This window comes from Apteryx mantelli, unplaced genomic scaffold (genome assembly GCF_036417845.1).
Source record: "Apteryx mantelli isolate bAptMan1 unplaced genomic scaffold, bAptMan1.hap1 HAP1_SCAFFOLD_63, whole genome shotgun sequence".
In the NCBI taxonomy this organism is placed as follows: domain Eukaryota; kingdom Metazoa; phylum Chordata; class Aves; order Apterygiformes; family Apterygidae; genus Apteryx; species Apteryx mantelli.
Genome location: NW_027118792.1, coordinates 813,122 through 827,077, shown reverse-complemented (window position 1 = coordinate 827,077; position 13,956 = coordinate 813,122). Strand labels below are relative to the sequence as shown.

The following is a 13,956-nucleotide window of genomic DNA, read 5'->3' as shown; positions in this document are numbered from 1 at the left end:
GCTTCCTTCCCAGCCCCTTGCTACACAACACAACCACTGCTTCTTCATTGACATGGTTCATCTCTAAATCCTACTAGTGACTTTTCTGCCTGACGCTACTCCTTTAATCACTCACTCTGTCTCTCTCTTTTCTCTTCTCTCTCTCTCTCTCTCTCTTCTCTGAGGACAAGAAAGGGCATAGAAGTCATGGGGAGGATTCTTGTGTGTAGTGAGAATACCTGCAGAAGATCTGGCGAGGAGTCAGTGACTGGCAGAGTGCGTGGTAGCAGGCCCAGCATGTGGAACTACACACTGACCAAATTCCCATCATGGCCAGGCATGCATATTCCATTTTGTCAACAACGTCTAGCTGCTTCCCGGGCAGGAGCTACTCAAGGTTAGCACGGCTGAGCTAAGGAAATAGTTCCAGTAGATTTAAGGGGCCTTTATGAACAATGAGTCAAGTTCTGCCTGGACGTCTGACTCCTGCGTCCGACCCATGCCTCCAGCAGCCTCCCATTGGCAACCCCTCCTCGCAGTTCCCAGGGCTCCCCATGCAACTTGTAGTGTAAGTCCTTTATTAAACCTATCCTGTTTAGCCCCTTATGAACCTTGAGTGTCTCTTTCCACCAGTATCTGACCCTCTCTTGCCTGCCTTGCGGTCACATTTTGATATCCAGGAAGCCTTAATGCAATCTCAGTGGATATGGATGCCCATATCAATGTAACAGCACTGTTGTCCATGGAAGCATTCACAGGTGACTGGCAGGATGGTATTCCAGGCACTGAGGTCTTGTTGCACTGTGCCATTGTGAGAATGGAAAAACTTCACCACATGAAGATGCTCGCTTACAGGCACTTATGTGCAGTAGGAGTCAGGGGCTGTAAACACCTTTGGCATCCTGAGAGCATTGATGGTTGTCAAGCTGAATTACACTCAGGTGCTAGGACCTCTGAAACAACACTGCATTCCTACTTCTAGAGCTGATTTGAGTTTCTGAATGATTCTAAAAAGTTCCCGTTTGCCTTCACGTGTATCATATCCATTCGTACCACAGACTAGCAACAAGTGCCTGTCTTATAACTAAATGTTCACACATAAATAGTCTCATGTATGTTATCAGAGGTTGTCTGCTGAAGTTTTGAATGAGAAACTACAGAGAAATGCTTAGATATCACCAGAGTAATCCTAAAACCTTTTTGTAGCCTTAATCATCTTAGCAACCCTGTGCACAGAACAGCACTGAGAACAATGGTTCCAGTACAAGTGTTCAGGTAATGGACTGAGTCGTGGGTATGAGATCTTATATCAGCTTCATCTCTGAAGCATACATATTCTGAAAACACTCCCTGAATGCGTGTGTCTACCATTGCATTATCGGGTGCTATTTTAGGTATTTGAGGTCTTAAAAAAAAATCATAGTTTGTTATCTCCATCTTTAGAAGTTAAAAATACATAAATAAATACATAAAATAAGGACTATAAGGGGGCAAAAGATGTTAAGTCAGAGACAGAAGTCAACTGTGTAGCTGTATCAGGTCCAATGAAGCCATGATACCTATTCAACTTATTATACTTGGGAATTTCAAAAAGATGTAACCAACTTGTTGGAAAATTCCCCATTAAAACTGTTACTCTTTCTGAAAATTAGGTGTTATAACCTCGCATATTTCAAAAAAAAAATTTTTTTGATTCGACACCTTCCTCCTGCTTATGAGAGCTTGCTGTACAAATAATCGTTACTAATATTAATAGGATGTGGCTAGAAGAAGAGGAAAACTAACTATTATTTTATCAGTGATCAGTTCAACTCCCCACAACATCATTAGATTTCTGTGTCCCTAAAACACTATGCCTTGATGTTTTCTGAACTGAAGTCCCATAAGATTCAGAGGCTTGATCCCAAGAGGAGTTATCAGAGAGACAGAATTTTTCCTTTGCTGGAAATCAATGTGATTCTTTCAGTGGCAGAGAGTACTGTATAAAGGATTTCTGACTCCACTGAACAGCCAGAACTCATCCTCTTTGAAAGCAGTGTATTAGACGTGATCTACTATACTACTATAGTTCTTTCAGCTTTGGGAGAGATACAGTTAATTCAGCTAGGAATTGGAATGAAGAAACCATATTAGAGGACCCTTCTTTGATATAGAAAAGGAAAACCTGCAGGATTTCAGAGTAATCTTCATGTAAACATTAGGTAACCAACCTTCCTTCCTTCCTTCCTTCCTCCCTTACTTCCTTGCTCTGTTCCTCCCTCCCTTCTTCCCTTCCCTTCTTCCTGCCTGCCTGCCTGCCTGTCTTTCTGCCTCATAATTTTCTTTGCTTGCAATTCTCAAACATGCCATTCCTTTCGTTGAGCTGATACACAGGTGGCAGTTCCAGCATCAGTATTGACCACATAGGTTACAACAGTTCCAGTATTTGTTGAAACAGCTGGGGTGGGAAATCAAGGAATTCTTTCATGTCCCTTTCCAGACTCAGTATCTGATCTCTTCCATTCTTGAGGCAGCATCAGCTGATGATGCATCTTATGGAAGAGGAGGCTGGGAAATGGATATAGCAGCTCAGGACAGAAAGATAGGAAGTTACTGCTAAGTGATTCTCTCTTTCCCTGCAGGGATGGATAACCAGACAGAGGTGAGGAAGTTCATCCTCCTTGGCCTGAGCAATGTTCAAGGACTGCAGAAATTCCTGTTCATGCTGTTCTTACTGCTGTACCTGTCTACCCTGCTGGGGAATATGGCAATCATGATTGTAGTGGCATGTGAACCCCGGCTACACACCCCCATGTACTTTTTCCTCTACAACCTCTCCTGCCTAGATATTTTCTTCTCCACAGTTACCATGCCCAGGATGCTGGCTGGGCTCCTCTCGGGGCACCAGGGCATTTCTTACACTGGCTGCCTAAGCCAGCTCCACTTCTTCTACTTCCTGGGAAGCAGCGAAGATATGCTTCTGGCTGTCATGGCCTATGACCGCTTTGTGGCCATCTGCTACCCCCTGCGCTACACCCTGATCATGAGCCCACGGGCCTGCCTGCAGCTGGCTTCAGCCACTTGGACTACTGGCTTCCTTCATGCTCTGATGCACACAGTCATGACCTCCCGGCTCCATTTCTGTGGCCCCAACCACATCCAACACTTCTTCTGCGAAATTAAGCCCCTGGTGAAACTGGCCTGCAATAGCAGCCAGCTCAACCTGAACCTTCTCAACATCATCACAGGGAGTATTGCAATAGGCCCCTTTGTCTTCACACTCTTTTCTTACCTATACATTTTTTCCTTCCTCCGGCTGAAAGTCCAGTCCAAGGAGGGAAGGAGGAAAGCCTTCTCCACTTGCATCTCCCATCTCACAGTAGTGGCCTTATTCTATGTCCCTGTTATTTTTAACTATGTGCCACCTTCCTCAGGGAGTTCAGCCAGCTGGACAATGATAGCCACGCTTATGTATAATGTTGTCACGCCAGTCCTCAATCCTTTGATCTACACCCTGAGGAATGTGGAGGTGAAGCGTGCCCTAAAGAGAAGACTTTTCTCCAGAGAGTTACTAGCACAGAAAATGTTCTGCCTTGCAGCTTGTGTGGGGTAGTAGGCAATGGACAATGCAATGAGAGGAGCTTTTGGCTCAAGACTGTGTTGTGCAGAAATCTGCTTTTCACTGCCAACAGCCTGAGTCCCTTCAGAAACACCCTACATACTGGATATGGTCTCATCTCTCCTATCTTGGGCATTAGCAGTGCTAAAAGATGAACATATGTCGGTGGAACAGCCACTCCCATTCATCCAACTGGGAAAGAGAAGCATCTCCAGAGAGTGATACTTCAATAAAAACACCTTTATTAGAGTGATTTACCTGCAAAGTCACTTGATTTTTCATTTTTTTTCTTTTTCTTTTCGGCAGCTGAATCCCACCCCCAGTCAGAGCTGTCAGGAGAAGTCAAGGCATGATTCATCTTATCCTAAAGCCCATAGACGGGGAGGGATTCATTTCTTTCCATGGGATTCAGTTGGCCACATACAGACATGTATGTCATGCCACTTGAAATACTCCGGGTATCTCAGCTGGTGTCTCTCTGCTGCTCCAGAAAGGCATAGGTCTCCCATAGGCGCTATGCCGGATCTACCAGCCCTGTATGGATGTCAGATATCCTAGGGCCTCTGAGATGGTACTAGACACCTTTGCGTAGGCAACTTCATTTGGCAATAACTTGCATAATACATTGTGTCTCTTAATATGGGCATTCTGTACAGCAGGGCAACAATATGGGAGCAGGTTTTGCTCTCCACCAAACAATGCCTGCTGATCCCTTTTAGGGTCTCCCCTCTTCCTCTAGCCAGGAATTCCCTGGTAGCATTTACATTGGCTCATAGTTGCAACACAGTTACAAGCTTCCTATGGGGAATGCCCCTATGACTTTACTGCCCAGCATTACTGATAGTGTCATTTCCAAAGCTTGAAATACCACAACCTTGACAATGTAGCTTGGTCCATTTCACAAATTCCTCCTTCCTCCAATTCTGTAGACTTGATAAGATAACTTTTGGAAAGGGATCTCCCATTCTAAGACCACCTCGCCCTCTTCACATGTGACTGGGATCACTTTGATCACTCTTTTATCCAAAATCGATGGTCTCTCATGTTTGCTACACTCAACTGCCACCCACAGTCTCTCAAAATCTTTATCAATACCTTCCTTTAGCTCTGCAGATCAAATAATGCTATATTGGGAGTGGGTAATTCTATGCAGCCTTCCAGCCTGCACATCTGGGATCAAACCAGCCAGCTGAGTGATCCCCAAGCCACTGTCTTCAGTATTTGGGCAGAACGTGGAATCACAGGTACAGGCAGGAAGATGTAACCAGCCTTTAGCTGCTGACTGAACACTCAAGTCAAGCCTGTGGAGGTACACCCTGGTCCATGAGACAGATTGACTTTGTGATTGTTTAACCCTTCAAGATATTGACCTTCTGCAGTGGTTTTAATGGTGCCTTTCCAATCCACCTTAACCAGGACTCACGTTTTTTCTTGCAGCTCGAGTCTTCATATCCCATTTGTGAGTGCTGTAAGATCTAGGTGGAGAGACAAGAGTGAGTGGGCCCAGAAACTGGAGTCAGACCTCAGGTGATACTGGCTCTTGTGTCTGTGGTGCCAGTAACTGTGGCAAGAGAGGGTCCTAGCATCAGTCACCGGAGCAGGACCATGGGTTGTTGGGCCAGTGTACTCAAATATCAGCTACTGAGCGTGGCCAGGGTGAGTGGAGTGAGGGTCTCAGTGTCAGCAGCTGGAGCAGGGATCACAGGTCATAGTGCCTGTGTACCTTGGCAATAGCTGTGAGGGAGGGGGACAGAGTGTTTGTATTTTCTCTTAACCTGGTATGCGGGGGGGGGGGAAGGGAGGGGATATAAACTCAGCCTCACTACTGGTTGAATTTGCAAGCAGGAGAGCAGCAGCCGTGCTTGGGCTGGAGAGGCCTCCCCTCGGTGCACCAGGCTGGGCTCCAGTGCCCAGACAGGAATCCTTGCATCCCAAAGCCCGCTGGTGGCAGCGGCTTTATAACATCCTGCAACAAAATTACAATTTTGTAAGGGGGTGGGGCACAGAAAGTTGACGTTTGCATTGGAGATACCATTATGTCAATATCTAAAGAACCACATGGCCAAGACACAGTTACTAGTTGAAGCAGCGTTGTTCACTCATGCAAGCTTCATAATAAAATCCTTTGCCTATTTGCTAATCCTAATCACAAAGACCTTGCCAACAGGCAATAAGATTTTGCACCCGGTAGAAAACTAAACGATATAATTCTGAGTAATACAGCCAAAAACATTGATTTTTTTGTTCTCCACGCAGGAAACTGGCCAGCGTCTTGGGCATGACAGTGGAACACTGGCAGATTTCCCAAGCAGAAGTACATGGGTTATGGAAGTGCTAATCAGCCACAAACAGCACAATGATGAGGATGTTCCCAGACATGGTCACAATGTAAATCATGAGGAAGACTAGAAAGAGCAGTATTGACATTTATAAAGGTTTCCAAATGCCAGTAGGATGATTTTCCTGACCTGGTTTTAATGTCCTCATTCATTTTTTTGTCACGAATTGCACCTAGAAAAATGAATAACAGATTAAAAGTCAGGTAAAAAGAATTAATGGGAGCAGTTCTACATGTATTCTGTGTTTGAAACACACTGTAGTGTGTTCCATTCAGTGAAGATCAAAACTAAAGAGGAAAAATTTCTGCCCTCTTTTAAGACTCATTTTAAAAGAGGTATTTGATGGGGGTGATGGAAGAGTGTGAATTGTCCTCAAGGTGTTTCTCCTTTTGCACTTACTGCAGGAAGGGTTTTTATGATTTAGGTTCAGAAGAGCAGACCCTCACTCCAGCAGGAGTCAGGAGACTGACTCCTGAAGGATCCATCTCCCTTACCTTCAGACATCTCCAATACGGACTCCCACAGCTGGTGTTGTTGTTTCAGGTTCATTTTACGAATGAAAGAGGACTTGCCGCCTGCCTAGACACACTTTTCTTGTGACACCTGAGATGCCATACATTATCTCCAGGGGCTGGTAAGTACAACACAAGGGAGACCCTTGGCTTGTGGAGCAGAAACTGGAGGTCAGACAGAAGACCTGGGGGCCTCCCTGATGGTACAAGATTCCTGTGTGTGGACAAATAAATTGAGCCATAGATTTCCATGTACTGTAACAGGAGCTTTGGAGGGATAGCTCACATGTGCACACATATCCTGTAGACACAGAAATGCAGATAGGTGAACCTGGTTGTAAAGCCCACCCCTACCTCAGGAGATGAATCACACCTGAGATATGACCAATTCTATCCATTACCTGCACAAAGGCAATACAAGTTTTGGTATAGATATCTATATGCTAGAAATCTGATTTGAGATGGATGAATCTCCCATTTAAGCCTGGAGAAAATAAATACCTTCTTCTTTTTGAGCATTTACCTACCACATAACTTACATTACAGCAGTGTTAACACTTTGGTGTTCTACACACAAAATAGTAGAAGAAGATGTTATTGATTCAAAGCATTTGCAATCTTAGAATCATAGAATAATTGGAAGAGACTCCCAGAAGTCATCTACTCTAAACCCCTCCTCAAAGCAGGTCTAAGAAGATGAAATTGTTAGGGATTTGTCTGGTTAAGTCTTGAACACATCTGAGGATGGAGGTTCCATGACCTTTCTGGGAAACTTCTTCCAGTATCTGACCACTCTCATGGTAAATAATAATAACAATAATAACAAATTAAATAAAAACATATGTTTAATAAGAATTTCCCATGTTCCAACTTGTGTCCATTACCTCTTGCACTATCACTGTGCAGATCTGAGATGAGCCTGGCTTTGTCTTCTCTGTATCCGCTGATCAGGTAGTTGTAGAGAACAAAAAAATGTCACATTAGCCTTCTCCTCCTAAGGCTGACCAAGCCCAGTTTCCTCACCATCTCCTTGTACATCATGTGCTCAAGTCCCCTGAGCATCTTGAGAGCCTCCACTGGACTTGCTCCAGTATGTCAATGTCCTTCATGTACTGGGGAGTCCAAAACTGAACACAGTGCTCTAGAGGTATTCTCACAAGTACTAAAGAGAGGGTAAGGATCACTTCCCTGTGGGCCTGCTGGCTGCACTCTTACTAATACACCCAAGGTGTGGTTGGCCTTCATTTGTTGCAGTGACACACTGCAGACTTGTTTTCAAGCTCTTGTCTTTCAGAATCCCCAGATCTTTCTGTGCAGACCTGCTTACTAGATGGTTGGACACAGCCTGCCCTGTTGCATGGGGATATTCCACCCAGATTCGAGCCATAGTATTTGCTTTTCCTTCATTTCAGGAGGTTCCTGTTAGCTCATTTCTCCAGCCTGTCAAGGTCCCTCTGAATAGCAGCCATGCCCTCCAGTGTATCAGGTCCAACAAAGCATCTCTCCTAGTCAGTTCATCAATCACCTTCACCAAGAAATTATCTTCTGTGAATTCCAGAAATCTGCTCAGTTCCTTGTGCCCAGCTGCGCTGCCCTTCCAGCAGACATCAGGGTGGTTCAAATCACCCGTGAGTACCAGGGGCTGTGACTGTGAGGCTTTCTCCTGCTACAGGATCATCTTATGTCTGTTTCCCCCACCACAGCACCTTTGTGAGTTGGTCCAGAGATTCCCACGTCCCTGGCTCTGCACTCTGTGAGCGGTTTCCTGGCTGCATGGCTGCCATGGACTTGAATGATGCCAAGAGCCCTACAACACTCCCCTGGAAGACAAAAAACAAGGAACATAATTGCACGCTAACTGGGCCAAGTACGACACCTACAGACCATGGCTCTGTTCTCATCACACACAGCCTCAGAACCAAGAGCCCTGCACCACCAGAGCTCTGCCAAGCCCCACAGCCTGCCACCCTGAATCACCCAGACCCCAGGACTGTAACTCTGCCTCTGCCTCAGTCACTGCCCTACTCCCTCCAAAACACTATGAATGGCTTTACAGATGTCTTTGAGAAGAACGTGGAAGAAATGCTACCATATGACCTATGACACATATGACTGCCATGTTGACCTGATCCCAGGAAAGGAGGTGCCTTGCCACCCTGAATCAGCAGCCCTCAAAGAATACTTCAAGGACAATCTGGCACAGTGGTTTATCTACCTCTCCTCCTGGCTCCTCATGCAGGAGGAGGAGAGGAAGACTACAGCCCTGTGTAGATTACAAGAGGCTTAACAATATCATGGCGAAGAACTGGCACCCCCTGCTCCTCACCCCAGAGCTATTAACAATCCTCAGAGGTCTCTACTTGCTTTTGAATTTCATTCAGTTTCTGCCAGTTAGCAGCTGCTCAGGTCTCGTCCCATCTAGGGTCAGGAAAAGTGAGTGGCCTTTTCTAATCATTCCATAGGTAAAGCCTATTCAATCAGTGTATCCATTGCTAAGTCTGCATCGTTCTGACTATGGCAAATAATGTGATAATGTAGCTTGAGCAAATGGCCCAGACCAGCTGAGCTATGGTTCAATCTCAGGACATGGGAAGCAATACACACACTCTTAAACTTGTAAATTACACATCTACAGTTTAATTATATATATATAAAAATGCTACTATGTAACTTAAATGACTACCACAGTATAAGCACTTTATAAGATACACTCAGGATATGGCAGTAATTGTGAAGCTACAAACATTTATACATTTGACACACAATAGCAATTTAACAGTACTGATCAGCCTGTTCCTACTGCCTATGTACTAAAAGCATCTGACCTGAGAGTATTCACACATTCCAGCTTTCTGGCATGAGTGTGGAAGCTCCACCACAATGTTTTGCAGCAGTTCAGTAACTCTCCCAAGTATTCACTCAGGTGTTGGAAGGACTGTCACAGGGTGTGTGCCTGTGTCTGTGTGAACTTGAATATCTCAGTAATGGTCTCTGTGCTTCAGTTTAAAAGCCCCAGTTCACAAGAGTCGAGAGGAACTGTTCTGAGTGATTGCACTTAGGCTGAAACAAGAACTTATGCATTTGGAAAGGAACAGAGGACTACAACTCTAAAAGAAAGACAGCCAAGATTTTTCTTATGCTTCTTTATCGGGGGAAGTCTGGCTTTATTACTTGGGAGAAGAATATCTGGCTGAATTCACTACTCGTAACACCTTTTACACAACATCTGGAGTTTGCATTGCTACAGTCTGGCCTGAAAGCTCTGTATTGACAGTCTCTTAATCCAGGTCAACAATTGCTCACTGCATAAGAAGTAGCAAAGAGAAGAGATTCCAGAACTCCAAAGCAGGGTAGAATTGGTAAGAGTACTGAATTATTTTTCACGCTCTTCCCAGAGAAGACTCATATGTAGCTATATGCATTTGTAGAGAGAATTTCAAATATTCTTTGGGTGCTGTTTTCACAGGAATTTTTATAAAGGAAAACTGATGCAGTGTATTTTTTCAATTTTACTATTCCGCCTGTCAGCCCAATGTAATTCAGCCTAACACCACCACCAAGATTGCAAATATCCCACTTTCTATTAATAGAATACTGACTCTTAGCTGGCTTCACTATACATGTATCACCTTCTTTGATCTTCTAGTGAAGACAGGGCTGAATTCAACATGTATTGCAAATCAAGCAGGTTTTTCAAGAAGAATATTCAGTCCTGTTGTTTGGGTTTCGTTATTAATAATAATAATAATAATAATAATAATATTCTTGTGTCATTTCTCAGTGATGGATTACCCATCACTGCCTTTTGTATATGACTCCAGCTGACAATTACTCTCTGGAAAATGCATGCTTTGTAACCATTGCTGCCTCACTGACCAGGTGAATACCTTTGCTACATCTAAAAGCCTCCTGGTCTCCCTGAAGGCAATTAGAGGCTTTGATCAAGCTATCCCTATACTTTTTTTCTTGATATATATATATATATGTATGTATATATATATATTTGTATATAAAAGTAAGTAAATAGATTTATTTCCTTAAGTCTTACTAGCAGGTATGTCCTATCAAAAATGAAGCTTACTATAAGAAATGTAACTCTTTATTTTATAACTTCGGGCTTCTATGTGGAAAAGAGTAAGCGTTTCTTATGCAGTAGGCTACAAAACAACACTGACAACTAAACCTGGCTCCTGAATTAATAGCCTTTGCTATAGAGTTATGGAGTTCACTAACACAAGACAGCTCTATGACCAAAAATGTAGCAGGGTTCCAAGAAGGACTCAGCATGTCCAGGGTAAAGGAAAGTAAAAAGGCTGGGCTTTAAGAGCCAATATAAATGTGCTGGTTACTTCAGCTAATGATCTTAGTGTCTTTTCACAGTTAGTGAGTCTACAGAGAGGTATAAATTGGGAGGCATAAATCCCACTCAGCAGGACTCTCCATCCCTTTATTTTCTAATTTCTGGTAGCAATATGGGAGGATCAAAATGGATCTCAAGGACTAACACCCTCACCCCATCCCCTGAAAAAAGAAAAAAAAAAAAGAAAGAAAAAAGAAAAGATGTTTCTGTGAAAAATTTCCTTCCCTCTGTCATGACCAAAAGCATGGCAGAAATGACACTGAAGCAGACCACAGTGAGAGAGTTCATCCGTCGGGGACTGCCCTCCAGCTTAGAGGCACAAATGATCCTCTCTGTGGTGTTTCTGCCCCTCCATCTCATGACTCTGCCTGGCAACCTCCTTATATTGCTGTCTGTTGATCACGACTGATACTTTCTCATAGCCACATGCCTCTTCCTCAGCAACCCTTTTTTCCTCCAGATCCACCATTCATCTGTTACAGAGCCTGAAATGTTGCGTGACCTCTTCTGTGCAGAGAAGATCATCTCTTTGGAAGGATGCGTGGCCCAGATGTTCTTCCTTCATCTCTGTCTGTACAGAGACCTGCCTCCTTGCTGTGATGGCCTATGACTGCTGCAGGGCCATCTGCAACCCCATGCACTATCATCTCACACTCATGCAAGAGTACGCCTACAGCTGGCTGGGGCTGTGTGCGTGGGGACAGGGATCCCCTGTGGCCTGACTGGAATTATGATCAAACTGCCCTGCTTCACAGAATTTGACAGCTTGGTCTGTGATGTGCAGCCAGTGGTCAAGGCGGCTTGCACGAATGCCTACATTATTGAGATGCTGAAAATCTCCAGCTCTGGGCTCATCTAGGCTTGCTTCATGGTCCCACTGGCCTCTTATGGCATCCTCCCAGTCTTGCTAAAGAAACATCTGTGCAAAGGTGTGCACAAGGCCCTCAGTGCTTCTGCCATCGGGCTCATGGTTGTAATGCTCTTCCTGGGATACTGCATCTTCATTTACTCCTGCCCTTGCATCAGCTTCGCTGAGGACACTGTGATATCAGTCTTCTTAAAACAACTGTCACCTCCTGCTAAATCCCATAATCTGCATCCTGGGAAACGAGTACATGAGGTGGGCACTCCCCAAGCCAATTGGGAGAAAAGTAGCCACAGAGGAGAAATAAAAGCTAGAGCAAAAGCAGCTGCACTTTCCAGGGTCAGCTGCTGTTTTTTTCAGTTTTATCAGCAATAGGTGAATTTCATTGTGACAAATCAGCTTCTAACTTCTTTCTGTGCAGATAATCCTGGCACTTCACTTTGTAACCTGCAGGCCATGCTTATCAGCCTGTGTTTGAACTCTTGCCTCACCGGGAAACATAAAAAAAGGGGTTTAAGTTACCATACAAAAGACATCACTTTCTATCCTTTTTTTTTTTTGAAGTGTATTCAAAGCAATGTGCAAGTTTTCATTTTGAGATAAGACTTTAGAAAGCTGAGGCTTGGTTAATTCCTTTGTTTGATTTTCCCCACACTGTTCTCAAGCTGTTCTAAACATCCATAGTTCTTACTGACAGAGCAGCTAAAGATGCAAATGAAGAACCGGAGAAACTAATCCTGCCCATACTTGACTTTTTGTCACTATTGCAAGGAGATAAGAAACATAATGCTTGAATGCCATTCATTAGGCATATTGTTTATTAATATTTCTCTCTTTTTAAGGAAAATCCCTTAAGATGAACGCCTGAAGCTGCAATCCTTTGTCAGTTCTCCATCGGCGCTTTTGATCACTCAGTTTGCACTCGTTGCAGTGTGCAGATTTTCAGCATGGCAGCTCTTATTCAGAGGCCTTCTTCCACACTGAGTTAGTGATCCCTTTCCTAAGTCCAAGTCATTTGGGCAGAGCTCATGGGCTGTATTCTGCTCTCCCAGTGCGTAAACTTGGTGTTAGTTCACCAAGAACACCTTTAAGAAGGCAAAGCGAGTTATGTGGCATGGGTGAACATTTGTTCTTTGTCTCCAGAGGCCATTGAAATGGACTTTGAACAATTGTGTGAGCTACTATAGCCACACAGGTTTTCTGGGTGACTAACTGGATCCACAGCTCTATAATCTCTTCCAAAGCTTATACTGTCAACAACCTAGGATGATTTAACAAATCCCTTTGTGACTCTCTAGTAAGGCATGCATTTAACATTTCTTGAGTCCCAAATCTGTCTTTCAGACAAGCACACAGCCCAAGCTTTATCAGTTCTCTATGACTTCATCACAGCACAAAAGGTTCTGTATTTGGTGTTCAGAGTAATTGAGTAGCACACGCTCTTGCTCTCCAGAACTAGCCGTTACGGGGAAGGGTTGAGGGTGTAAGTCACCTCTACGTCCCTGTTTATCCTGTCAGCGTTGAGCTTCAACTTCTGATTTGGGGGCAGGAAAACTTTGGAAGTAGGCAAGAAGTTTGGTTTCTATTTTGATTTTTGCATTGCTCATGAAGTAACCAATCAAGATTTTTTTATTTTATTTTATTTATTATTATTGTTCTTTTTTATGTAAAGGCTTGAACTAGTTAAATATCAGGCTGATCTTCCAGTATGAGGGGACCATCTGCTCAAGATAACTTGGGTATATTAGAGGGACACCCTCCCCCCCCGGAAAAAAAAAAAAAATCCAAACCAAAGCAAACCCTGCCTGTTCAGTTGCAGGAATTATCAATTCCTCTGGCTAGAGGAATTTATGGATGCCGATCAAAAGGAAGAAATTTGTTTACCAATCTCCATTTTTTTAGACCAAAAATTGCTTTTTCTTTTATGGAGGAAAAACACTGGAATTCAACTCACAATCTTTCTTTTTCCGGACACCACTGGAAACTACATAAGTAAGCTCGGTTTTTCCTCCCTACTCTGTTTGCTTTTGGGTTTGTTGCAGGGAGAAGGGGCTGAGACGTTGACTGGAAGGAGAACAACACTTCTGTTTGGTTGCTTTTCAGTCCTTTTTGCAAGACCTTGAGTACAGGAGGAAATCAGGCATCTGATTCTACCAGGTGTCTTTGGAGACATCAGTATCTGTCTCTCAGCAGACTCCAAATGAAGACAGGAGCCTCTGTGCAGGTCCTTGGCAGCTTTAAAGCCCTATGAAAATGTTAGTCGTGGGAGCTGTAACAGGCGAAAATACTAATGTAAATGTACA

At 43.9% G+C, this 13,956-nt stretch overlaps 1 protein-coding gene and 1 pseudogene across 1 annotated transcript; both read left to right on the top strand.

Annotated features, from left to right (window-relative positions):
- Positions 1-2,602: 2,602 nt before the first annotated feature.
- On the top strand, positions 2,603-3,526 carry LOC136996651 (olfactory receptor 12D1-like; the record flags this gene model as incomplete). Its single annotated transcript, XM_067317540.1, has 1 exon — positions 2,603-3,526. A coding segment is annotated over exon 1 (924 nt), but the record flags the coding sequence as incomplete, so codon positions are not given.
- Positions 3,527-8,520: 4,994 nt separating this feature from the next.
- On the top strand, positions 8,521-11,960 carry LOC136996639 (olfactory receptor 4E1-like; annotated as a pseudogene).
- The last annotated feature ends 1,996 nt before the right edge of the window (positions 11,961-13,956 follow it).